The sequence below is a fragment of the Misgurnus anguillicaudatus genome, chromosome 1, assembly GCF_027580225.2.
Source record: "Misgurnus anguillicaudatus chromosome 1, ASM2758022v2, whole genome shotgun sequence".
In the NCBI taxonomy this organism is placed as follows: Eukaryota; Metazoa; Chordata; class Actinopteri; order Cypriniformes; family Cobitidae; genus Misgurnus; species Misgurnus anguillicaudatus.
The window spans coordinates 5,852,519-5,880,192 of record NC_073337.2 but is presented as its reverse complement, the minus strand read 5'-3'; the positions used below and the strand labels follow the sequence as shown (position 1 = coordinate 5,880,192).

General features: G+C 38.0%; 1 protein-coding gene and 2 long non-coding RNA genes across 3 annotated transcripts in view; 1 reads left to right on the top strand and 2 right to left on the bottom strand.

Annotated features, from left to right (window-relative positions):
* Positions 1-27,674, top strand: part of LOC141351464 (uncharacterized) — a 461,703-nt gene that overhangs the window by 303,731 nt on the left and 130,298 nt on the right. The gene's annotated exons all lie outside the window — the stretch shown is intronic.
* Positions 3,037-7,560, bottom strand: LOC141351428 (uncharacterized). Its single transcript, XR_012359688.1, has 3 exons — positions 7,464-7,560; positions 5,551-5,656; positions 3,037-3,255 (listed from the first exon to the last, which is right to left on the bottom strand). It is a non-coding gene; the product is annotated as an uncharacterized lncRNA (long non-coding RNA).
* LOC129431621 (scavenger receptor cysteine-rich domain-containing group B protein-like) lies at positions 16,570-17,763 on the bottom strand. Its single transcript, XM_073870051.1, has 3 exons — positions 17,718-17,763; positions 17,004-17,336; positions 16,570-16,901 (listed from the first exon to the last, which is right to left on the bottom strand). The coding sequence occupies exons 1-3, from the start codon at positions 17,761-17,763 to the stop codon at positions 16,570-16,572; spliced, it is 711 nt and encodes a 236-aa protein (XP_073726152.1).

Sequence of the window (27,674 nt, the reverse complement as noted above, 5' to 3'; positions counted from 1 at the left end):
TTTAAATATCATGTTTGTTTGTCTTGTGTGGTAACAAGTTACTGTTTATGTTAGCTGACCTACATTGATGTATGTTTTATTCTGTTTATTGCAAGAAAACCACATACATAATACCTTGTAGCCATGTTGCTTAGATGCTTATATGCAGAGGTGTAAAGTACTCGAGTAAATGTACTTCGTTACTGTACTTAAGTATTTTTTGGGCTACTTTGTACTTGTACTGAGTATCAAAAATATAAGCAACTTTTACTCTCTACTCAATTACATTTTTGATTGGGTATTTGTACTCTTTACTCCACTACATTTGAAATGACACTTAACGTTACTCGCTACATTGTTTATTCGTCAAATAAAAACGAAACGAAAGTGTCAGAGAGTGATGATGGATAGAATCTGTGGTCGCGAGGTTAGACGGACACACACAACTGAGGGACTTCATGTGACGCTACGCAGGGCAATCGTATGAAATCAAAGTACTGCGAGAGCGAATCAAATGCATATGGAGAAGTCTGGTCTCGCGGTACTTTGATGTCAAACGCTGAATGGCTTGCGTTGAGCCACCGTAGCGGGCTGCGTATGTCATAAACTGTAGAGAAAAGTTAGCGTCTTATCTGAGAGACGAGATAAAGAGCAAACATATGGATGCATATCACATTTGCTTCTGTCAAGGGACCCTTTGTTAAACTTGTAATGCTACAATCAAACAAAAGTGAAGCGCGATTGGGTCATCCCGCAACTCAAAGGCAAGCACAAATGTTTTATATACTCTGATGCTACTTTATCAGCTAACCTAAGCTGGTAAGTTACATAACTTGATATAACTTACTATATAAGCCAAAATAAACCAGCGATGTCCTGTACTGATTGCTCAAGGAACTTAAGTACATTATAAGATTGATAACAAGTGTACAATTTCACTGTCCTCAAATTTAACCAAGTATGCTGTAATGTATTTACTGTAAAGAGGGATGCATGACTAAATGTGCACTTAATGTGAGATAGTGGTGTTACGCACTACATGTTTTTTCAATTAATCTTTCGAATGAACAACTTCCTGTTTTTAATATGCATGATCATATTTCTGTTAGTGTAATTTTAGTTTACTGGAATTTTTTAAATATTAAAATTATATATTTTTATATCTTTAGGCCTATAAGAATATTTGGTAACACTTTACAATAAGGTTCATTAGTTAACAGTAGTTAATGTATTAACTAACTTAAACAAACCATGAGCAATACATTTGTTACATTATTTATTCATCTTTGTTAATGTTAGTTAATAAAAATGTAAGCTTTAATTGTTTGTTCATGTTAGATCAGAGTGCATTAACTAATGTTAACAAGATTTTAATGAAGTATAAGTAATTGTTGAAATTAAAATTAACAAAGATTAATAAATGCTAAGTGCAGTTCATTTTTAGTTAATGTTAACTAATGTAGCTAACTAATGTTAACTAATGAACCTTATTGTAAAGTGTTACCATATATTTATATCACAAAGTTAGGCTATATATTTTTCAGCATGGCACATTCAAATACACAATGACACTAGACTAAAATTAAGTGGGTTTAAATAAAATGTAATGTTGAATAAAATTAGACTAAAACTAAATCAATTCAGATGACAAAAATATGACTAAAACTAAATAAAATTTTAATCAAAAGACTATGACTATGTTTAATCTGTGTTTGTTCTGCCAGGTCAAAATTTTGAGGTGTTTGATTTCTTTTCTATATAAGGAAATAAAACCTCATAAATAAACTTTCTTAGTTTTCACTGCCCAGACCTACAATGTCTCTTTGTGTTGATGACTAGTGCATCTTTGAGCCAACATTCAGTACGAGTAAAAAATACTTGAGTACTTTTAAATTGGGTTACTTTAATACTTTTACTCAAGTCGTATTTAAATTGGTGACTTGTAACTTGTAGTGGAGTCATTTTTACAGTAAGGAATTTGTACTTTTACTCAAGTATGGCTTTCAGCTACTCTTTACACCTCTGCTTATATGCTACTATGGATATTATCACTCAAATCTGCTACATAAAGAGTTGAACTGTCCTGCCACACTGCTTACCAGGGCCCTGTAGTGAATGGGCAGAAACCTACCTAAATCAGTCATACAGACAAAAACACACTATTCCCTTACCTACCCCATTCCCTAACCCCAACCATCAAAGAAACCCTTCTACTACTTCACATTTTCAAGAAACATCATTCCGTTTGATTTATAAACTTGTTTCCTCATGGGGACATCAAAATGTCCCCACAAGGTACAAAAATACTGGTATTCCTATCTTTGTGGGGACAATTGGTCCCCACAACGTGATAATTACCAGGTACACACACACACACACAGACACACGCTCCTTGTACAGGGCCACAGCCCATCTCCAGTCTGCAGTCTACACTGTCAGAAAAAAAAGGTACAAAGTTGTTTCTTTTTCTGTCGCTGGGGTGGTACCCTAAAAGGTATCCTTTTGTACCTTTATGGGTATAAAACGCATTGAAATGTTGTACCTTATACCCTAAGGACCAATTATGTACCTTAAGGAACAATTTTGTACCAGTTAAATTTTAGGGGTACAAAACAGTTAACTGTACTTTTAAAGGTACACAATAGATCCTTAAGGAACAGTAATGTACCTCAAAAGGTACAACATTGTATTATGTTTAAATACCTGTAAAGGTACAAAATGGTACCTTGGGGTACCACCCCAGGGACAAAAAAGGTAGGACCATCATGATGTTAAATTGTGTCACAGCAGTGGTCCCTTAAAAGCTGTAATACAAATGTACACATAATAAAATCTAAACTGAATTAAACACCATGTTCCTCTTATACTGTACATGTCAAGCTTACACTGCCACCGAGTGGCATTACATTAAATAATTTAAAGTCTTATATGCAGTTATTTTCCATTTATTGATATTGTTTACATATTTGTTTAATCTATTTGATTATGCATATTTTATAGTTGTAACCTAAATATACAATTTCTGAAACTGAATGTAGTACCACAAGAACAACATTTATAAACACTTTAAAGAAAGGACAAAAGTTTAATTCTGAAAGTAACTGATAATTAAAATTGATAGCAATTGATAGCTTTACATATCACAGATCTGATTATAAATGCAGTTTTAATATAACATTTTTAATCATTTATGATAGTGGAGAAAGTGAAGCAAAAGTGAACAAAAAGAATATTATTACAAATAGTTGTGTTTCCTATCTTGCATTCAAAACGGACCTGTGAAAACAATATGTTTCCAATTATACAATGTTTTATGTAATATTACCCAAACAATGTAATTTTACGGATATTAATAAAATGCTAATATGTAAATGTAATAGTTAAAATTATTTATATTAAATTTATATAAAATAATTTGAGAAATTAACTTTTCTGAGAAATGCTTTAAGAACTCAAAAGACGCCTTATTTTCCTCCAGTAACTCATGCTTTGATCTAAACTTTTAGGGGCAGTTTTCCAGGCAGTAGCTACAAACTTTTACAAACTTACCTTACAAAAGCACGCAATGCTCAAAATACTCAAGCATGCATTTTAGTCTGAGACTAGCATGAGACTTGTCCAGGGGCACGTTTCAATAAGGAGGTTCAACCAACTCTGAGTTTAAACTTGAACTCTGAGTTGACTTACTCTGAGATAGGAAACTCTGAATTTTCGGTTACAGAACAGCTGATCTGAGGCCTAGTCCACACGGACACGGGTATATTTATAACCAGAGTTTTCCCTAAAATAAATCCCGTCCACACATGCTCGGTTTAAATTAAATAACCATCCACACGATAAAGCAAAAGCACGCTATCAAGCGCTGTCAAGAGCATGCCACACCAGCAGGCGGGGATATAACCCAAATCGTGTTCCACAATAGTGAGATAACTGAGTTAGTTAACATGTTAGAAGCCCTGTTAGCACAGTTATTATTAGCAACGTCCGCCATTGCACAGAATCATTAACAAAGCAGTCAGCGGCGCACAATCTTGACATCAAACACAGTGGATAACGGCGCACACTCTGACGTCGCAAGGCAAAACCCCCGGTTTTACTCTCTACACGACACCACTGTAACCGAGGTTTTCAAATATGCTCGGTTTCAGTGCCCTGATACTGCGGTTTCGTGTGGACGAACGGCTGAACTGTGTGAAAAAACTCACGGTTATAAAAATACCCGTGTCCGTATGGACTAGGCCAGAGGTAGTTCAATCAACTCTGAGTAGGTAGGTTGACTCTGAGTTAAGCGCGTGCACAACCACTATGAAAAGCCATCATCAATGGAGCTCCGATATTACTATTTACCATGGCAAAATCACGTGATAAAGAGGTCTAAATCTTTTTACTACTAAAACTGAAAGTGTTACTGCAAGTGTACAGCAACTACGAGCATATATTTTAAAGAAAAGGGTTTGTTGTTGGAAATCGTTACTCTAGTAAATGTGTACATTAAATTTTTCATCACATTTAAAATATCAGAAGTAAATAAACTGAGGACTGTACGTTATTATAATCATTTTTTTTATGCATGCAATCCTATGGACAAAAAGATGACAGCAGCTCAGCTAAAAATGAAATTAGGCACAATACTTGGGCACAAAAGGCTACAAACTTTACGAATGTTTGTCATGAATAAAACAGAAATACGCCAAGGCGGGATTCGAACTCAGATCGCCGACAGTACGTCTGCCCTGCCCACTAGACCAGCAATAATGATAAGGGGATATAAGAAATGTAAAGGCAACTGTTCAGATGTAAGAGCACAGCCACAAAAGCTGATATCACTCACATAAGGATATTTATATATTTAAAATGACTGCAAAAAATTATAATTCTGCTCACTTAAAAGCAAGTGGATATGACAAAAAAAAACACTTGGGGTCTAAAAATCCTCTCGCGACATAAATGTAACTTTCTACAAATAAATGCAACATTATCATCTACAGGATCCTCTATAAAAGTACATGACATTTTAGTCATTAGATGGTCTATGCACCAAGTATATCATATTAGCTTAACAAGTGATTTCAATTTACTGTTTTAACTTTTTAATTGAAAGTTTAGTGTAAAAAAATATAAAGTAGTAAGTTAAAATGGTTTGCACTGGCAATTTAATTATAACTTAAAGACAGCTAAAACATAAATTGTACAGTGTATGTAATAAAAATGTGCGCAATGAATGAATGTACTAAAGCAACTAACAAGATTAAACACAGCTACTCCTTTAAAAATGGGGAGGAGACCACAAGAAACTCAGAGTTTACAGGATAAAACCTGCTCCCGACCAGGTTAGGTTCAGAGCGTATGTTACTCCGGAAACAGACTCTGAGTATAAGTTACCTCTCCTTCTGAAACAGGCTTGACTTACCCCGCTGTCTCAGGTTTAACCTACCTCCTATTTTGAAACAGAAAACTAATTTCCCCTCATTTCAGGGTTAACATTCTCTCAGTTTTCACTTAACCACCTTTCTGAAATGGGCCCCAGGAAACTGCCTGTTAATGTTTTTTGAAGAGAAAAGGAGAACAAACCTTTTAATTTACAATCCTGTCATGCCCCCTTGTGGAATATGTTCCCATCAGGCTGGGTTTTCCAGGTTACAAAATAATCCCCTTTACTTTCAACCAGTCTCTTCATCTGTGAAATTGAAAAGCTCACCAATCAATTTAAAAGCATGAATCCTTAGTCAGCAGACTTTACACAAAGAGAAACAAAGGTTGACAATTGTAACAGGATGGAATTATAAGACACATCAATACAGGAGTGAAGCACATTTAGTACATCACCAAAAAATAAATTCTGCTGCTTTACAAAGTTAGATTTTTTTGTATTATGTACTTTAGAAGTCAACTATAATAAATGAATTACATATGTAATGAATATTATTTCATTGGGTTTATTATTTCAAAAACACTTTCAGAAAAATAGCGATGCTCTGATCAAGATTTTTGCAGCCTAATCGAGTACCGATTTCTTGTCTGCATGATCGGCCCATGCCAATGCCCGATACTGATTCCTCAAGCTGGTATGTAAGCTCTTGAATGACTGTAACTATTAACCTTTTTTAAAGATAAAGTAATACCACAGATGTTGCTTTTGTTATATTATTTGCAGAAATTAGGTAGCCTTAATTTCCACCCCCCTCCACCCATATCATATACTCATACTGTATAATACATGAGCATGTCGGTAAGTGTTTATATAAATATAACACCAAAACAATGGCATTAAGCCATAACTTAAGAAAAATCATCATACAACTAATACAATAATTAATAAAGATAAAAATTAGTAGGATGAAGATATCATGGTACTGTATAATATAATATTAAATAAAGGCAATAAATATCAAGAGTTTTGTTGCAAAACGAGATAAATAAATTTTTTTTTAATTTTTGTCAAAACATGTTTATTATTATATTATCATGTTATTATTGTGTTTTATGGTGCTACTTAGCTGTGTTTTTTAAGTTATAAAGGTTTAAATCAAAACAAACCAACTGCAGTTGCATTGAAATGAATTGGAATGCACAACCAAAAAACGAGATTTCTGAACAATTAAAAAAAACGGTGGTTATCTCGTTTTGCAACGAAACTCTTCATATATACATTCAAGAAAATTGGCTACTCATGTTTTCTATAAATCACATCAACATCAGGCAGGACTGTAATAATCGTGACATGCGTTCCCCCCTATTAAAAACTATACTATACTATTACTATAATGCAAAAAGATAGGGATTTTGTCTGCATGTGGTTTTACATTGTACTCAGCAAGCGTAGTGGAAGGGTTTTGTGCAACATTTAGTGAAAATATTTTTATCTTTATTTTTATCACGAGCTTCTGGTCCACCTTTAGAAAAAACTTTCCACCAAATTGCATTTTACTGTAGTTTTCGTAAAAAATGTAGAGACATATAATGAATAAATACTAGATATTATTAACAGAATGGGCACCGGTATATCATAACTTTTTGTGGGACCTTCTGGGCAGTGGGGGGACCCATATAATTGTCACCACCTTTCGCCCCATCAGCAAAGGACCTGGATGTATATGCTGTTTGATGGGAATGTGAAGACACGTCACGCTGTATATTAGGACAGGAGTGCCCCCTTAATAGAAAATAGACATATCTCTATAAAGAGAAAAAAATAGAGCACCGCATTGTAAAAATGCTTACATTCAGGAGCCCTATACTGACAAAAGTAAACTGAAAAATCAGTTCATGAGATCAGCAAATTTACTGAGTACCGATCAAGTCATTTAATGCGATGATTGACCGATATAGATCTAGCGCAAATTGATCAGAGCATCCCTTTGGACTTCAGACATTAAATGTCGATGAAAGTATTATTGTCTCTAGTTTCCCCTGTATAGCAGACAAAGGGACAGTAAACGTATCCTTTATTTACACAATAAAACTGATGTTTTCCTTCATCTCACCTTATCCAAAAGGTTCTTCTTGATAGTTGGGTCATTGACATCAATGCCTGACTCAGCTGAAACTGTAATCCTCACCACACCTCTTCTTACAAGATCTGTGAAAACAAAAACATTACTGTAGGAATGGTTTACCATATCAACATCTATCCAGTCAGGTAGAAAACCAGACAGCAAGAGACTTGAATTACGCAACTCATAATACATTTTCTGCTAAATTAAGCTGCCCCCCCCCCCTTATAGGAAGTTTTAAATCTTAAATTTAAATCAAGGCTTATTCTTACTCAAGCAAAAAACTCCTGCATGAAGATCATTCAGACAGCTGCTCACACCCGATCCGGTATACGGACAGTTCTGCAGTGCCAACTCATTTCCACTACATGCAACATTATCCATCCATATTGGCTCAACAAAAGGACCCACATATGACACTGGCTCTCCAGCTTCACCACAGTCCAGCTCTTTACACAAAACTGTAGCATCTTTCTCATCCCAGCCAGTGTAACACACTGAACCCCAGTGATCATCATAACGAACTTGAACTCTGCCATTACATGGTTTGGTGCCACTAACCAGCTTCACAACTGCAGAAAAAAATTGGTTTTACATAAAGTATGAGCCCTTAAGGCATTGTATTTCTTAACGAGCTCTTCAGTCATAAATTATTATTTGACCTTACCTCGACATACAACACCCGCATCTTTTTCATGGCTACAGGTGCTTGTTCCTAATGCCTTTGATGGACAATTTTTCACTGTTGGCTCATTCCCAGAACAACTCAGACCATCCAGCCACACAGGTCCTGAACCTTGCCCAAAGGAAGCACCGATTGTTGCTGCTATAGGAGTCCCACAACCCATGTATTTACACACCACTTTAGCATCTGGTAAATTCCAGCCAGCATCACAGATGGTTCCCCATTGATTATTGTGTAAAACCTCCACTCTTCCAGAACACTGATTATCCCCGTTTACAAGTCTAACATCTAAAGCAAAGTGAACAAAACCACAAGTAAAAGTGAACTTTTTTTATTAAACAGACAACATGTTAATAATAAAGGTGTACATTTAACAATACAATAAACAGTACATGTGTTCCCCTCGACCTGTCACAGGTGCCCTTGTTTGGTGGCTGAAGTCAGACAACGAATACAGGTATGATTGACTGCATGCAGCACTGCACAGACCGATTACCCTATGACATCGAAGTACTGTACCTTGAAAGTCTGGTGCCTTTCTACATGCTATTTCCGAAACACAGTAATGCATACTTGCATCTGTGTATTTTTGAATTGACAGAAGTGACTGGGAGTTATCGTCTCTAACCCAACACAAAGTAAAGCCGAAAGGTAATTTGCATGAATGCCTTACAAAAATGTACAATGGTTTTACTATGGTATTAAAACAACCACAAATTTACCATTGGCTTATTATAAAAACCATAATTTTGTTTCAAGTGTAACAATAATGAAACAAATGTGTATTCACTAAACAAATAACTATAGCCCACTTTAACTATAGTAAGACCATGTTTTTTCCAGTATTAAGCTAATTTTATTAAATGTTTTCATTTTTAGTTTTTTTTAGCTTTTGGCTTTATTTCCCATCTTAATGTATGCACAAAACAAAAAGCCAGCAGTTTGTTATTCTTTGACTCTTTGTATTCGTATTATTCTTCTATTTTTTATGTTAATATTACACTTTCCTTATTTTTAACTTAGAGCAGTCCATTTGTAAGGAATAATTGAAAATAGGATGTTCAATTATTAGAAAATAATGCACACCCAAGGTGGTAATGTGGCACGACACAAAGTGGATTGTCGTTACACCGCGGGTGTGCATTCTTTTTTTTAAATAATTCAAAGGACTGGGTCAATTATTCTATACCACAGTTAACACAAACATTGCTCTGGTGGTTATTTTAAGATATTTGACAGGTTGGTGGGCATTTTACAGAAAAATAATCAACACCTGTGGAACATTCCTCAACCAATCAGAATAAAGCATTCAAAATCTGGATCATCTTGATAAATCTTAAAATCTTGGTATAAATCTTGATAAGCCATGAGAAAATGCACCAGCGGGTTCAATCTTTTGTCTACCCCTTAATAGACTAAAGAAGAATGGAAATTAGTAAGAGAACACTGTATCATCCTACCTCGACAGATGACTCCAGAATCATTTCCTTGGAGACAGATGGGTGGTCCCCATCTATTTAGGCGGCACTCCTTTAGTGACAATTCAGTCCCTGAGCAATAAACATCACCCATCCATATTGTTTCTTCACCAGGTCCAAAGTAAGAATATTTTTTTGCTTCAGCACCGGTCGGACATCCCAATTCTTTACACACCACTGCAGCATCAGTAGAGTCCCATGAATCTGTACACACTGTTCCCCATGTTCCATTATGAAGAACCTCCACTCGTCCAGAACATGAGTCATTACCATTCACTAACCTAACAGGAGCTAAATATGAATAAAAGACTAGTTATTAAAAATGCTAAAAATGTTCTTCAAAATTCTGCCATTTACTCATCCTCATTTTGTTTTAAAGACATAAGCTCTTATCTTTTCTTTGTGTAACTTGAAAAGAAACATTTAAAAAATCTTTATGTAGCTCTTTTCATACAATTTTAGTTCCCTTTGAGTCGGTTACTACGATGTCACGTTGTGACCGACGTATTAGGAACATGCTTTGCGGGACCAATCTACTTCGAAAAGCTACTAAAGTGCCAATGAACTTAGCATTGCATCTGCTTTCCGTTCTGCTAGCTTTTCAGCTGGCACCCAGAAAACCACAAAAAGAGCAAATTCCCTTTCCTTCTCCAGAGGAACCTGGGAGCTACAACCGGTCTTGAAAACTGGCATTCCCCCAAATTTTCGGGCATCCGTATCATTACATTGAAAGGTGCAGATGCACATATACTGCATGTGGAGATCAAAGTCCTACTGGGGAAGGACACGATAGAGCCAGTCACTCCAGCAGAGATAAGTCTGTGTTTTACAGCCCTTACTTCGTAGTACCCAAGAAAAGCGGCGGGTTACTACCGATCTTGGATTTGCCCTCGCTGAACCGTGCACTTCACAGAATGCCATTCAAGATGATGACGCACAAAAGCAGTCTCTATCTCTCTGTGTCTTCACGAAAGTTGCGGAGGAGGCTTTAAAACACCTGAAAGAGATAGCGGTGTTTGCATATTAGCTTATCTCGATGACTGGCTTATAATAGCTCTCTCGACAGATGCTTTGTGAACACAGAGATTTAGTGCCCGGGAAAAGAGCAAACTCTGTCCAGCGCAGAGGATCTTTTCTCAATATGGAACTGGACTCGTTCTAACTGAGAGCACGTCTAAGAGAAGTATGTTTACAGTCAATACTGACTTGTTTAAATACTTTCAAAGACAAGATGGTGGTCCCACTGAAACAATTTCAGAGGCTCCTGGGACATATTGCAGCGGCTGTTACACCGCTCGGGCTGCTCCATATGAGACTGCTTCAGTGTTGGCTTTACGACAGAGTCCTGAGAAGGGCATGGTACAGCGACCAGCACCGTGTAACTATCACACCTGTGTGCCGCCTCACTTTCGCCCCGTGGTCAGACCCAGCGTTTCTCCAGGCTGGTGTTTCCTTGAAACAGGTCTCCAGGCATGCTGTTGTATGCACAGATGCCTCTGCAACGGGGTGGGGGGCCACGTAAGACGGACTTGCAGTCTCAAGGGTGTGGATGGCACCCCAGCCGCAGTGGCACGCAGTTCCCAACGAGCTTCGAGGGAAGGATGTACTAGTTTGCACTGACAACATTGCGAATGTTGCATATATCATCCACCAAGGTGGGTTAAGCTCTCATCACCGGTCGCATCTTTCCTCATCTGCAGAAGAACCTGAGGTCTCTTCGTGCTGTTCACGTGCGATTTCAACCCCAGTTGGTCCAGCTTGTTTGGAAATGTTTTGGCAAGTCACAGCACAATCTATAAGCTCCTCACGACAGCCCCCCACTGGTGGATTCCCCTGAGGAAGGACCTTCTTTCTCAGGGAGAGGGCACATTATGCTGTAGTGATTTACTGCAATCGGTATTTAACACCATTGCTGCCATGTGAGCACCATCCACAAGACACGCTTACAAGCTAAAATGAAACCTGTTCGTCGAGTGGTGACTTTTCAATGAGAAAACTCCAGAGAATGCCCAATCAGCATTGTGCTCTCTTCTCTTCAACATCGGTTGGAGAGGAGGGTGTCCCCCTCCACCATTAACCCTCTGGGGTCTAAGGGGTTTTTAGGGCCCTTGCCAAGTTTTGACATGCACTGACATTTGTGCTTTTTTCAGTTGCTTAAAAACATATAAATGGCAAAATTCTCATAACATTGCGTTCAGCACAAACTGGGCTACAATATTATATGATCAACATGTATGTACATGTTTGTATTTTTGACAGAAAATTTTTATGCATGGTTTTTGAAAAAGCTACATTTTTAAGTCACTGATACAAGTCCACAAAACTCATACTAAATATGTTTTCCCAAGACTTTTCAAAACAGGACTTTTTTCTTCAAAATGGTGTGAAAATCATCTGGCCTGCTCATTCACATAAAGCAATATATTGATTTACAATTTCTAAGACACTTTTGCTTGGAAAAGGCCGTAGAGGTGGGAAAGCTCCTGAATAATCAGTGATTGACAGCTGAGAAACAAAAGGGTTGCATAATGAGCCACAAAATGAGCCTTGTAGGAATGTTCAACAGGAATGTAACTTTCTCTGTAGTAAAACCATGATAAGGTTTACTTGAGAATGTATAACAAAAAATTATATATATAATGTGTGTATATATAGAAATATATAAAATATTTTCTATTAATTTCACAAGTATACCTTTAAAAACCATAGTAATCACAGTAAAGGTACTGTTTTGGCCATCGTAAAAATGAACACAGGGTTAGTGGTTGGTTGGCCAGTGAGAGGTTTACTTTTGTGCAGTAAAAAACTCTAAAGAAGAACTGCCTATCGTTGTCTGGACTCTTATTTGTGTTTTTGTAATCATTATAGTAGAAACACAACAAGGGACAAGCGTGTAAAAACTTCTCAATGTTTGTTTACAGCCGCCGCTGCCATTCACGTGTTGATCATGAAAGCAGTATGTGTGCACATGTGAGTGATCCTGTGTTTAATAAACTTGCTGTGCGGAGATATACGCTTAGACACAACTAAATAAGGATTGTACTGTTTGCAATCGCGTATTTTATAAGAATACCAAAAAGCGCATCGAGTTTTCTGACTTGTGTGTTTGTGTATGTGCGTTCCCCTCGCGTGAAATGTTTGACGGAAGAACAAAGAAACACTGGCGTCTGGAGATTGACACACATACGCAAGTAAATAAGGATTTAGATGTCATGTTTGGTGCATTCGGATGAAACAACAAGGAATGGAGAGACTGGATTGTGGACTACGTATCCATTGACTGCAGGAGGCACGAGTTATGCATATGGATATCTCTGCTCATTCACTTCAATGGCGCGGGGGTGTGGCGATCTCATCTCATTACAGATAAACAGGTAACAAGAGAAAGACGGTACCTCTCCTCCTCATACAGTTTACACTGAATGACAATATATTTTTTCGATCTCACTTACATCATTTAAAAGCTGACATTCCAAGCATTATGTAGACATGTATCTTTTGTTTCTATGACATGTATTCGTTAAGTTACAGTTAATTTTTCTGACGCGTTTCTGAAAGGACTTCACTGAGGGAGAGAAAACAAAACGTGCATCATGTTTATTTTCTTAATTATGCGAAAAGCACAACATTCTGTTTTTATTGGGAGTGGACAGAAAAAAACTAGACACTTTAATGTTTTAAGTGATGTATAAATCATATCTGTATGTCCAAAATCAGCAGAGTTATCTTAGTCTCTTTGCGGAGTGAATGAAAAATAAAGAATTTGCGGCGCCCGCACCGCAGTCGACCCCAGAGTGTTAAAGTAGACATTGTTGTGATTTCCGCTCACCATACCCCGATATACAGTAGGTCAGTGGTCAGCATGATCTGGTTATTAGGTTTTTAAGTGGCTAATCCCCTTGCAGCTCTATTCCTTGCTTTCCACGTTGCTCAAAGCCCTGCAAGTCCCTCCCTTTGAGCATTTGCCTGCAAGCGCTGCCCCCAGAGGAGGCAGACCCAGCCATGGCTTTGTTATGTCCTGTACGCGCACTGCGGTTGTACATCTACGGAGCGCAAAGCTTCATGACCTCAGAGCAGCTCTTCGTCTGTTACTGTGGTCAGCAGAAAGGGGAAGCTGTCGCCAAGAAAAGGATGTCCCACTGGATTGTGGAAAACATCGCCCTTGCTTATCAAATGCAGGGCACCCCATGCCCATTTCATTTGAAGGCTCACTCTACCAGAAGTGTTGCATCTTCTTGGGCATTCCTCGCTGACAGACATTTGCAGAGCTCCTGGCTGAGCGACACCTAACACATTAACCAGGTTTTATAGCGCTTGTGTCGAGCCGGGTTCCTCTCATGTTCTCTCCTACAAATGGTAAAACACAGAGCACCGGCTCTTGTGTCGGCTTGCAGCACCATTCTGGCGCTACACATTGGTCCCATTAAGGAGCTCATTTAGTGCCATAAATACTTTTAGAAAAGTTTGCTACTCCTCCACCGCCTTGACGGCCGATGTTGCGGAGCATTGGCGGTCAGCCTCTCACTATATGTATTCTCTGTAAACCTGTGTTATGGCCAAGGTGTCCACATTGCGTCCCCTTGGGGTTCCTTGGAAGTATTTTCCATGTGTTAAATCCTACTAGCCCAAGTTTTATCTTAGCAGAGCCCAGAAAGTTTAAGAAGGAACTGGATGGGGCAGCTCCTGTGGCGCTTTGGTAGGGATTTCCAATATGCCGGTCACAACCTGATGTCGTAGTGACAGACTAAGGGCCCTATTTTAACGATCTGAAACGCAAGTCCGAAGCGCAAACGCAAGTGACTTTGTGGGCGGATCTTGGGCGCTGTTGCTATTTTCCCGGCGGGAGAAATAAGTCTTGCGCCGGGCGCAAATCAATAAGGGGTTGGTCTGAAGTAGGTTCATTATTCATAGGTGTGGTTTGGGCGTAACGTCAAATAAACCAATCAGAACGCTATCCAACATTCCCTTTAAACGCAAGGGCGCAAGTTCCATGGCGGGGTTGCTATTATTATGACGGATTTGACAGGCGCACGCCAGGAGCGGTTCACAGCCGAGGAGACCGACGTTCTTGTAAAAGCAGTCAAAGACAGAGAAGTTGTTTTGTATGGGGATGGGAGAAACCCGCCCAAATCAGCGTCGGTTAAACAGGCCTGAGAGGAAATAGCCGCAATTGTCTCATCAGCTGCGCCAAGCACTACAATGATGTCAGGAGACGGGGGGGATCCCAAGCTTGCCAGCATAAATCGGGCACGCCGGGCACACAGGAGGGCATCGCTGCGTCCACCCTCACCGCTGAAAGGGTTTGGTGGCTTTGAAATCGGACACAAGAAACGCAAGCAAGGTCCAAGCAAGTTCACATACATGAAGGTTTCTTATGAAAACATTTTAATTATTATTTAGATAAAATAAACGTAATACAGCCACACAACAAACTTATGAAAATATTTTAATCGTTATTTGCATGATAATTGTTTAACGCTGCCACACAAAATAAATAAAAACTATCACCACAATGCTCACCACAATGATTTCTCTTATCTCATGTTTTAATATTTTTTATTGTAACAATTTATGATTTAATGATTTCCCTTATCTTATATTTTTTTTGTAACAATTTATGATTTGCAAAAATAACTGTTGCATCTGTGTAGATTAGATAAGCAATGCGCGTTGTGCACGCTATACATTATGGTCAAGCATGCGCCCTTAAAATAGCATAATGAACTACGCGCAACGCACCACTGACTTTAGACTAGTTTTTTTTTGTTAGTAGCGCAATTGTTTTTTGAAACTGCAAAATAGCATAAGAGATGGTTTGCGCCGGAGCACGCCTCCTTTTTTGCGCTGAACCGCCCAGGGAGCGCAAGTTCATTCCCTAGTTTGCCGATGTGCGTCTGTGGAGGGAAAAACCCGTGCGCCGGTGCAAAATACGAAATGATACATGCGTCACTGACAAAGTCAATTGCGCTGGGTGCAAGATAGGGCCCTAAAAGGTAATGCCTCGGTTACGTATGTAACCCTCGTTCCCTGAAGAAAGGGAACGGATACGTCACGTTCCCTTTCTTTTTGCATTTAAACAAATTACTTTTTTATAAAACATTTTTATTTCAAGCATTGTATGCTTGTTTGAAAGATTTAATAAATAAACATTAATAGCTATTGGTGTGTTGTTTCCTTATTTTAGAATTACAATGATAGGATTATGCACTCTTTCATTACAGATAATAATCATGAACATACAGTATAAGAGAGTTTATCTTATTTTTAATTCAGTGTACATAAGAGTTGCCTATACAGTTTTAGCGGTAGATGAAAAGAGACATTTATTGATAGATTACCTGTTTGCAAACTTTTTTTGTTTAATGGCACATTTTCCTGACCTTTTTGACCTATGCCATACACCCTGTAAAGCACAGGGGGAGCTTTACAGGGGGTATGGCTTATCTAAATGAGATGTAAATGAGCCTTATTGTCACTCCCAGCAACAGACAAAGGTGAATACGGCACAAACTTTAAAGACCGTTTTCTCCCATTTGAGCTTTTTTGAATGCCTTCCTTCAAATGGTCACAACCTCTCCAAATATTATCAGATTTCCATGTGTTACACATTGGAAAGCTTAGAAACTGCACTTTCAGAATCTGTGAATAACTCAAATGCACCAGATCCGACTTGTGACCCTACTTTTCGTGATTGGTCACAATTCATTGAAAAGCAAAGTAAGATAATTGCATGATTTATTCCCACACCCCATATATCCCCTAACTCACACCAATGTGGGATGTCTAAGAGATTTCTAGACTGTAGTCAACTGGAAGATTTTCCATGATGAAAGACAGTAGAGTCACATAAAGATTTTTTTAAATGTCTCTTTTGTGTTAGCAAACACGTTTTTAAAAAATATGTTTTTATATGTGGGTGAACTACATGCAATATTTATTCGAGGAATTTAGGCTCACGGTTACAGGTGACTCCAGCATCTTTTGAATGGGTACAGTTTTGTATTCCCCATTTTGCTGATTCACAGCTCTCCAATAATGCCTCACTTCCAGTACAAAGTGCAACATCCATCCATATTTGTCCAGAACCTGCTCCAAAATAAGCACCAATCTGTGCCTCTATAGCATCTGCACAGCCCACTTCTCTACATACCACTGCAGCGTCTGATAAATCCCAGCTGTTATCACACACTGTTCCCCATTGACCACCATGAAGAACCTCCACTCGTCCAGAACAAGGGTTGAAGCCATTAACTAACCTAACAGAAGCTTACAAACAAACAAACAGTGTCAGGGATGACAAATGGTTGTCATTATGTGCTTGTCTCTTTAGTTCTTTTTGTTATGCAAATGTATTTAGCTTATATTTACCTTGACAAATGACTCCAGCGTCTTCCCAATGTTCACAGTCGTGTATCCCCCACCCTGCACTCCCACAGTTTATCAGTGAGGACTCAGTGCCATAACATCCTACATCATCCATCCATATTGGTCCTGTTCCTTGTCCAAAATATGCAACACTTTTCACCTGTAGGACATTTCCACAGCCCAGTTCTCTACACACCACTGCAGCATCAGTAGAGTCCCAGTCATCATCACATACTGTTCCCCATTGACCATTATGAAGAACCTCCAGTCGTCCTGAGCATGAGTCAATGCCATTTACCAACCTCACAGGATTTTCAGCTTGAGAATTTCTCAAATCTGTGTGTATTTACATAACACATCAATAACATACCGATTCTGATAGATTTTAGTATTCAGCATTGGCATACACCAGGGATCTTACAAAAAAACTGCAAAAGTATTGCTTCTTAATAATGAAATATAAAAAGGGTTTTCTTACTTAACAGGAGAATGAGCCACAAAAAATATAACATTGTGCCTGAAATAGAAATTACACATATTTATTTTTTTACAGTTAAATAAGAAAAAAGTAAATGTCTAAGTCCTACTGTTTTTAAGTCATTTCTGCAAATGTTCAGAATCAAAAACTGTACTTCAACCCAAATAAACTTTTTAAAATAAAAAACAAAACAACATATTATAAAATTAAGCCCATGACCAATTATTAGATTTCTTTACCTGTTAAAAAGTCACTCCTCTTCTGTACCTTCTTCTTCTTCGGCATCAAGGAGTTATGGAGATGATGTGTAGATGTTTTTATTTGGACTTGGACTCATCTGTCCTCGCTGCTCCTCCTCTTAAATGACAGATTACACTTATCTTTACATGTACATCTATGCTTTTGATGACCATGCTATACCTTTAATGGGAAGCATTTACAGTCCAACATTTAAGAAAATGTCAACCCATCACACAGTAATTCAAATGGAAGGTTAGTTATTAAATTGCATTTCATAATAAACTGTCAATCAAATCATACTTGACGGGTCAGCGTGACAAACTTCCTCAATTAGTGAAAACATTTGAAATTCAAAACACATGCAAAAAATGTCAAATTTGATGGATGCAGAAACTTAACATTTACATTATATTTACATAAACATCCTAAATACACAATCATGCCCACAGCATTCACATGCATACAACTCTGACGAAATTACAAATCAAACCCCACAGTTCACAGTTAATTTACAGTGTTGTGGTTAAAACAGAGAGTTAATTCCCCAGATATTTGTGACTGTAATTTATATACACCCCAAGGCAAACATACAAACTGCTGCCGAAATTATTCGCAAAGTGACTCAAAGACTTCAATCTCTTTCCCCGGATGCCCTATGTCTGCTTATGGGGGATTTTAATAACTGCAAACTGAGTAAATCACTCAATCTTTATCAATATGTCTCATGCCCAACTAGGAAAAATAAGACTTTGGACAAGTGTTATGGCTCAATTAGGGATGCCTATAAGACTTCCCCTCTGGCTCCCATAGGATCCTCAGATCACTGTACTATTAATCTCATCCCGCTGTACAGACCTATGCTTAAAAGGGCAGAAGTTAAAACTAGAGAGATTGAGATCTGGGAAGATGAGTCTGTTTTGAAATTACAAGGATGTTTTGACTGTACTGATCTGTCCATATTGATTCTGCTTTAAATATTGATGAGCTCGTTGATACTGTATGTTGTTATATTTCTTTTTGTGTGGATTCTATTATTCCCAAAAAGTATGTTAAAGTGTATGCAAATAATAAGCCATGGGTTACTAGCTCACAAAACAAGTATTAATGAAAAAACAAAGGGCTTTTCATAAGGGGGATGTGCATGAAATCAGGAAGGCAACTAAAGAGGTTAGAGTAGAAACCAAGAAGGCTAAATTGCAATATAAAAATAAGATAGAGGAAAGACTGAGCACTAACAACTTGAAGGCAGCATGGGATGGGGTGAAAAGAATTATAGGTCTGCAAAACATTCATAATAAGTCAGTTCAATTGCCAATGTATAAAATGATAGCGAGTTATCAGAAGCGTTAAACGCCTTTTTTCACGTTTTGATACACATGACTTTTCAGATAAGCTAAAAAAAAATCACAGAAGAACAGATTCAGGTAAAATCCATACCTTTCTCAATTACAAAGGAAGAAGTTAGGTCTGTATTTAAGAGAACTAAGGTAAATAAGAGCCCAGGACCAGATGGAATTACTGGGAGATTGTTGAAGAGCAGTTCAGAGCAGCTCTGTGGGGTGTTTGCTGAGATTTTTTAGATGTCCTGGGAACAGGGAAGGGTCCCAATGCCTTGGAAGGAGTCTATCATAGAAGTCATTTGAAAGGACTGTGAGATGGTTTCTGCTGTTTAGGGTTGGTGGGGCCCTGGATCCCATGCAATTTGCATACATGGCTAGAAGGGGGGTAGATGATGCACAGATTACGCTTTTAGATCTTCTGTATAGGCATTTAGAGGGTCCTGGTACACACGCCAGGCTCTTGTTTTTGAATTTTTTATCTGCTTTTAAGACTATCCAGCCACATGTTTTAGCTTGTAAATTTTTATCAGAATTTAATATTGAGAGAAATTTTGTGAGCTGGATTATGGATTTTTTAACAAATAGAATACAGCTAGTTAAGGTAAATGGCTGTCTCTCTGAAAGGCGTGTCTCTTACATTGGCTCCCGGGAAGGTTGTGTACTTTCACCTCTATTTATCCTCTACACGAACGACTGTAGAAGTCAGTATAGAAATAAACACATCCTAAAATATGCAGATGATACAGTTATTGTTAGTTTAATTCAATTCAATTCAATTCAATTTTATTTATATAGCGCTTTTCACAATACTCAATTGTTTCAAAGCAGCTTTACATTAATAGAAGCAGTAAAAGCACAGAAAAATGACAGATAGCACAACATAATACACAATAGCATAAGCTGTCAAATTTGCTGAGGCTATGACTCGACATTATGAACGAGCGTATTACTAATGTAACGTCTAGGAGAAGAAGCTAAATTAAGCCCAAGCAGGCTACCTCCCCGGGGTAAAAAACCCCCTAGGAGAAAAAAAACAAAAACCCCGGGTTGTTGAGCCGAGGAAAAAAAAATAAAAAGTCCTAGGAGGGAAAAACCCTTGGGAGATATATATGTATATAAACACATATAAACGGATAATGAGATTAAGCGGGGATTAAGCGGGGTTTAAGCGGGTTCTGCCGGTGGTCGTTGGTCAGGCATCAGCTGGGCATCACAGTGATGGACGACCAGTAGATCAGAGGTGAGTCGACTTTCACATCTACCGGAACTGGGTCTGTTTGTCCCATTGTCCTCAGGGTCGAGGACAGGACAGGGAGAGAAAAACAAAATCATATTAGCGTAGGGGCCGTTCACATGTAATGCAAGTGTCACACAGTGTTGTGGTTTAATCAGCTTAGTTTCAGACAGACTAACTATTGCGGCATAATTATATTATACACAGTTGAGGATTTTGCAAATTGGGGGCCCACTGCGACGGTATATATGGTAACTAAGGGTCACCTTCTGATTTTTAAGAGAAAGAGAAAATGAAACCTGTAGACCCGTTTGACTAAGGCCTGTAACCCCACTGTCGTCGTTAATGCAGGTTCAGTGGCAAACGGGTCTATATTGCATGCTATTTACAAGATCATGAGAAAACGCCAACATCGCAACCTGACCATACGTGCCAACCCGTTTGACTAAGGCTGGAGGCCCCACTGTCGTCGTTAATGCAGGTTCAGTGGCAAACGGGTCTGTATGGCATACAACTAACACGACACAAAATATCGCCAACATCGCAACCCGACCATACGTGCAAACCCGTTTGACTAAGGCTGGAAGCCCCACTGTCGTCGTTAATGCAGGTTCAGTGGCAAACGGGTCTGTATGGCATAGTATTTGCATGGCATAGTTTACTACAGAAACATGAGTCTCAGCATGAGCCAGTGGTCGATGAGTTTGTCCGTTGGTGCGACAGGTCTTTCATCCAGCTTAACACCTCTAAAACCAAGAATATGCTTATAGATTTTAGGAGAAAACAACCTAGATCACCTCCTCCCACACAGGGGCGGCCCTGGCCAATTTGCTGCCCTAGGCAAGATTTCACCTGGTGCCCTTTAGAATCACAGAATCACAATTGTGTTCCAATAATTTTGTTCATAAACTTACACAGAAACAAACTGCACAGCTTTGTCTTGTTTTTCTTTATTTTGAAAATATTTTGGAAACACACACAAGCACACACACATACACACAATACCCTATCACTCAGGCATTTGATCTTGACATTGTTAAAATCTTGTCTTTTTTACATGTTTTAACACTGTACATTTAACTTAAAATATAATTTTTTTTACAAGAAAACAGCTGTTATTAATGAATTATTAGTAGCATGTTGTAGTGTCTCGGGAGATTGCGCTCATTGTTTAATAGCTTCGTGGCTATACTGCACTGAAGTGGCAGTTTAAAATATAAACCCAGAATTCAGCGAACGTCAAGAACAAGAAAACAGAAACAACAATCAGACCGAGACACGGGATTTACATAACGTTATCGCGGACCGTGTTTAAATTTCAATGTTTCTGGACAGAAATACCACTTTGTCTGGTATTAATAAGCTGCACATTGGAGTGCTGGCTGCTCCCCGCGGTGCTGAAGACGCGTTCTGACCGAGTACTGATGGCACATATACACACATATTTACGTGCAACCTTTTGGAAAGCGGAGGAGTCATTAGTTAGTAAAATAAAGAAAAAAGTTTTTTTTAAAGAGATATTTTTTTTTAAAAAGTTTAAAAGTGCAGAACTCTTCTCAAGGGGAAGAAAGCTATACTTTTACCCTTACTTGCAACCTATCGGAAAGCGCAGATGAGTTAGTTAGTAAAATAATGAAATTATAGATTCAAGTACAAAATAGTATTTATATAAAGAGAAATATTGAAATAAAAAGTGCAGAACTCTTCATAAGTGGAAATAATAAAGTAAAACAATGAATAATAATTATATAATAACGAATAATAGTTTCCAATAGGTTGCAGTGCACGTAAATATCTGTGCTGCCACCAGGACTCCGTCGAGCGCGTCTTCAGCACCGCGGCCAGCACTCCAATGCGCAGCTTATTAATACCAATCAAAGTGAACAAGTTGGTATTTCTGTGCAGAAACATTGAAATTTAAACATGGTCTGTGTAACATTTTGTAAATTCCGCGTCTTTGTCTGATTGTTGTTTCCGTTTTCTTGTTCTTGACGTTCGCTGAATTCTGGGTTTATATTTTAAACTGCCTCTTCAGTGCAGTATCACAGACAGAGCTATTTAACAACCACAATCTTCCGAGATACTATGCTACTAATAATTCATTAATAAATGCTGTTTTCTTGTGCAAAATTAAATATTTATAGTTAAATGTTTATATACATATATTAAAAAATAATAATAATTTGGGCTCACTGATGCCCCAAGGGGTGGGCGGCGCCCTTAGCATTTGCCTATTCCACCTATGCCCAGGGCCGGCTCTGTCCCACATATCCAAAAGGAATCAGCATTTAGGTGGTAGAGCAGTATAAATATTTGGGTACTGTGATAGACAGTAAACTCAACTTTGATATAAACACAGAGATGATCTGTAAGAAGGGACACAACAACTGTTCTTCCTAAGGAAGCTTAACTCTTTTAATGTGGAGAAGGTTATTTTGTCTCTATTTTATAAATCTTTTATTGAACCTGTCCTTACTTTTGCTTTTATTGCCTCGTATGGGGGCATCGGCCTGCAGGAGAAAAATAACGTCAGCCATATTGTGAAGGTGGCTGGTAAGCTTATAGGCTTTCCACCAGAGCATGTCAGCGGTGCGGAGCGTTGAGCGGTGTGGTAATATTTCCATCAGAGCGCATTTCTTAAAATTCCGCTCCGCTCACTCAATACGCCCAGCACCGCTCGCTCATCCCAGAATGCGCTTTGTTAATTTGCTAGTTCGAGAATCTGTAAAAAACGTCTAGAAATAAGTTATGGAGCTCAAATATTGTTTTAATGAAGTCGCCAGCCTTATATATAAATGAAAGAAATGAAACTAAGATGACGGAATAACTGTAGCGTCGTCTGCATCTAGATGCAGTTTTAAAGATTAAGGCCCAATCCCATTTCTCTGTCTTACCCCTTACCCCTTAGTTTTGCACGTTCACGAGAGCGAAAGGGCTATCCCGATTGGTCCTTACTCTCACATGAACATGCAAAACTAAGGGGTAGGGGTAAGACAGAGAAATGGGATTGGGCCTAAATTACTTTAATCTAACCGATCAACACAAATACAAAGCGCCATAATATAACTGATTGCTTACCAGCATTAAAACCACTTAAAATAAAAACTTGACTCTTACCTGGACATTTAGATATTAAATTTTTTCATCAACAGTATCTGCGTGGAACATTATAAACATTGATGATAATCTGACGACTCAACTGATTCAGCATGTCCTCTATTTTACAGAGAGTCCGCTTAACTAACGGCTTTTCGTTCGGTCCGCGTAAGCTAAACATTTTTTTTCTGTAATTTGTACTCGCATAGGCTATATTTCTACATATTTTCGACCAAGTAACACTCGGGATAAAATTTAAGTTGTTATAGATAGCATTTAAGCTTTTTCGGAAAACATGACAAATCAGTCTGACTAAAATGATCTATCCAGATTAATTTAGCCAAAATAATGATTTATTCGTTTTCATACTGTATAGATACACGTTAATTTATCTGATAATATACTATTGAAACTGCCATAAATAAATATTCATTGCCTTCTGTATTGCATTCGTTTTGTACATTTACAGGTTCATAAATACTGTCTTATTTTAATTTCTTTAAGAAACAGCTGTGTTCTGTATTTACCGATGCACTGTAAATTTACACTTAAAAAACCTTCTTGTTAGGAAATTGTTCTTCAATTTATTTTAGTTTTTACAAATAATATATTTATATAATAGTATAGTTTGTTAATCTTTTTCTCATAAGGGGAACAAATTACTATAATATTTCGTAATTACTTATTACATCTATTATTACTTAAAATTGTGAATTAGTAAAACATGTGGATGTTGTGGAAACAAATTGTTAATTTGAATTATATCCAGGGCTCCGTATCAGTTAAACTAGGTCTAATAGCCAACACACAACTGTACATAACTGCGCTTTATCAGCTAATACTTTAATTAAATGCAATTATCCAAGAACATCAGTACAGAAAACAATTAGGCTTACAAAATATTTTTTATGTCGGAGTGGGATCTGAGCGGGAATTGGTTTATTTGCGAGCGTGAGTGGAAAGTTAACGGAGCGCTTGCTTGGGTGGTGAGCGACTGAGTGGAGCGCTGGAACAGTAGAGTGGAATATTTACTGTAGCGCAGCGTCACACTGCTCTGCTTCGCTCACATGCTCTGCTTTCCACAGGTTTCCTTGACAAATATTTATGAGAAGCAGGTTATGAGGAAAGCAGATGCCATACGCACAACCGGCGCAACGTCATAGAATGTCTCTGAACAGGTTCACGCCCACTTTTGGGGGAAATCGCACTAGACGTTCCATTGACTTCCATTCAAAACAGCGGAACAAAGCAACCCTCGCACACAGTCGGCAGGCGTAAATAACTTATGAAATCACTCAGATTAAACATCTTGAGTAATTATCTGTCCACCCTGCCTGCCATAGAGTGCGAAAGATAAATTAACATATTTAATTTGGTCAATACATGCAAAACATGTCTCTTTCATTCTCCCAGCATCAAATTTGTGTAACAACGCTCCCTATTGGCCAGAGGTGTCTTACCTGGACATTAAACTCGTACCTCATCGAGTCAACAGGGAAGCAAGTGAATGATTTTACTTCGTATTTGAAAGTTACTTCGTATTTATTTATTATGTCTTTATATTTAGAGTAATGAGTGCACTTTTCCGTCCAGCCATACAACTAACTGGCTTAGCGATATTTCCAGCAATCACTGGATGGCGTTGTTACACAAATTTGACGCTGTGAGAATGAAAGGGACATGTTTTTATATTGACCAAATTAAATGTGTTAATGTATCTTTCGCACTCTATGGCAGGCAGGATGGACAGATAAATACTCGACATGTTTAATCTGAGTGATTTCATAAGTTATTTACGCCTGCCGGCTGTGTAAAAACGTTGCTTTGTTCCGCTATTTTGAATGGAAGCCAATGGAAGCGCTGCTTTTTTATCCCCCGTAAAGGGGCGGTGACGAAATTTACAGTCAAGTTCCCGGATGTGCCGGTAGTCCGTATTGGACTGTGTAAACCACCCCCCCTTCATTGTTCTTTTGAGGTTCTTCCCTCAGGCCGGAGATTCAGAGTTCCTTGTTTTAAGCTAAATAGGACAAAGAACTCTTTTATACCAACTGCAACCTTGTTAAATTTGCAGAATTATTTAACCTAGATTGAGTGGTAGTGTAATAGTGTGGAGCTTGTTGTGGGTGAACCTGTTTCAGTGTGTGCTGGGAACACAGTGGAAGCGTTGGTGTGTAAAAGGAGACGGTTGATGTGGATTACAGACTGGGCGAAGAAAAGTACGGACATTGAGCGGAACTCAATTCAGAGATAAGTGCACGATCATACATGTTGCAGTATTGTTGTGATCCTCTCATGTGTATTGAAGGAACAGAGATGTCGAACGGATGTGATAAATCTAAAGAGAAGTGGAGGTGGAGGAATAACACATCGGTTGAGAGGTACTGTGAAATGAGAGAAAAAGTGTGATTTACCAAATCCCCTTTTGTGATGTACTGCTGTCCTTATCTCTGCTCTGTTACCATCTGAGTTCGTCTGTGCGTACTAACAATGGATGCTTAGTCACCACCCAGTGTTTAGTCGCTGTGAAGCGTGGGAGTAGTGGAGGAAAAGCAGGAGTTTCAGGATTGTGACATCTACGCCTTCACATGCTGTCCTCCTGTCCTTGTCGCCTGCTTATCCAGGTCTCCGAACCCAGGCCGAAACTGTGATACCTTAATTCACGTTGAGTGTGAAGATTGCGGTGGGTGCTTTTAATTGAAGTGAGTACACGTGGAGAAATGCCGTGCTGAGCTGTTTTAAATGTTTGCCAGTGATCACATCCTAAGCTGAGTAAAGAGCCCTGTATACGAGGAGCTGAGTGGTGGGATTGGACGGCCGTATTCATATCTGTAACGTATGTACAATAAAGTGCTAAGTTAAGCCAAAGTTGGCTGACTCTCCCTGGGACGAAAAAAAACCCTAGGAGAAAACCAGGTGGGAAAAACTCCTAGAACAGGGTTTCTGCAGGTTTCACCAAGTCTAATTTAAGACTTTTTAAGACCTTCTTAAGACCATAATGAATTAAATTTAAGACCTATATCACAACAATGAAGTCCAATTTTATAGTCCAGTGTGAATGCATCCATTTGTTTTTTAGAATCTTTAACAAAAAACAGTATTTTCTAGGGGTGTGACAAGACACTTGCTCCACAAGATGAAACGAGATTGGTTCACAAAAATAAGATCAGACAAGATTTTTACACTTTGCTGATATTAGTTTTTCAATTTAAAAGTCATACGAAGTTTTAAGAAATCCCCAATGATAAAATATATGAAGAAAAATAGCATTATAATTAACTAAAATCACATAATTTTAAAATGTTTTAACCAATCTATGGGTTTCACTAACAATTATTTTGGTAAGGATGATGATCAAGTAATCTGATATTTTGTGGTAATAAAAATAGAGCTAAATGGGCCAAAGCATTTACAATGACAATAGTGATGAGACAATAATAATTGGTTCAAATAATGTATAATGTGCATAAAATAAACACATGGTTTTATGCAGTGTTCTAAATTAACTTTTTTGACCACCAGCCAAAGTGGCTGGTAACTTTCTAAAGTTACCAGCCAATCAGAATTTCCACTAGCCAAATTTTTTCCGGTGAAAATAAGAGAAATTATGAGTGCCATGCACCAAAACATGACTACATTTTTGTGATGAAACATAAGCTTTCTTCATTTCTCTGTCAATAGACATTAAGCTTTACTGGGGCCCCCATTTTTTGCTGACTTTTTTTGAAAGCCTGCTGTGTGCAAATCTTCTATACAATGTCCTTTACTTAACCCACTATTCTACAGTGCAACAGGTACTGCGAAAGATAAATATGTATTTAAAAATATTTAAGTATAATCTTCATCATACCTAACAGTATTAACATGTTTGGAGGCATACATGGCAGAAAATGTTTGGTAATAATGACAGCAGAGAAATATTTTCTACATTATACAATGATAGCAATGATTAATAACTTATTTTTACATGAATATTTTAAGAAACCAGTCATTTTATGACTGCTATACTAAATAATCTCAGTCACAGTTACTGCTATCTGTTATGTAAGTTAGTGTCATAGAGTTAAATATTAGTAAACTAAATATTAATTTCATATCTGAAAATACATAACAGTATAACACATACATCTGTTGATTTTCTCAGCAACAATGCAATTCTATCTACTTGACAAAAGGTTTTCATGAGATTTTTCTTCTATGTTTGAGATCTGACAGGGTGAGGATGTAGTTTGTCTTATACCTCCCTTAAACTCATCATCTCTCCTTTCTGCTTCCCTTTCCCTGCTTTG

Excerpts from the sequence above, each read along its gene's own strand:
- LOC129431621 (XM_073870051.1), bottom strand. The coding sequence starts at position 17,763 with ATGCCGAAGAAGAAGAAGGTACAGAAGAGGAGTGACTTTTTAACAG. Across the intron at positions 17,337-17,717 it reads GAGGAGTGACTTTTTAACAG|ATTTGAGAAATTCTCAAGCT; the intron begins GTAAAGAAATCT and ends AAATACACACAG. Across the intron at positions 16,902-17,003 it reads CGCTGGAGTCATTTGTCAAG|CTTCTGTTAGGTTAGTTAAT; the intron begins GTAAATATAAGC and ends TTTGTTTGTAAG.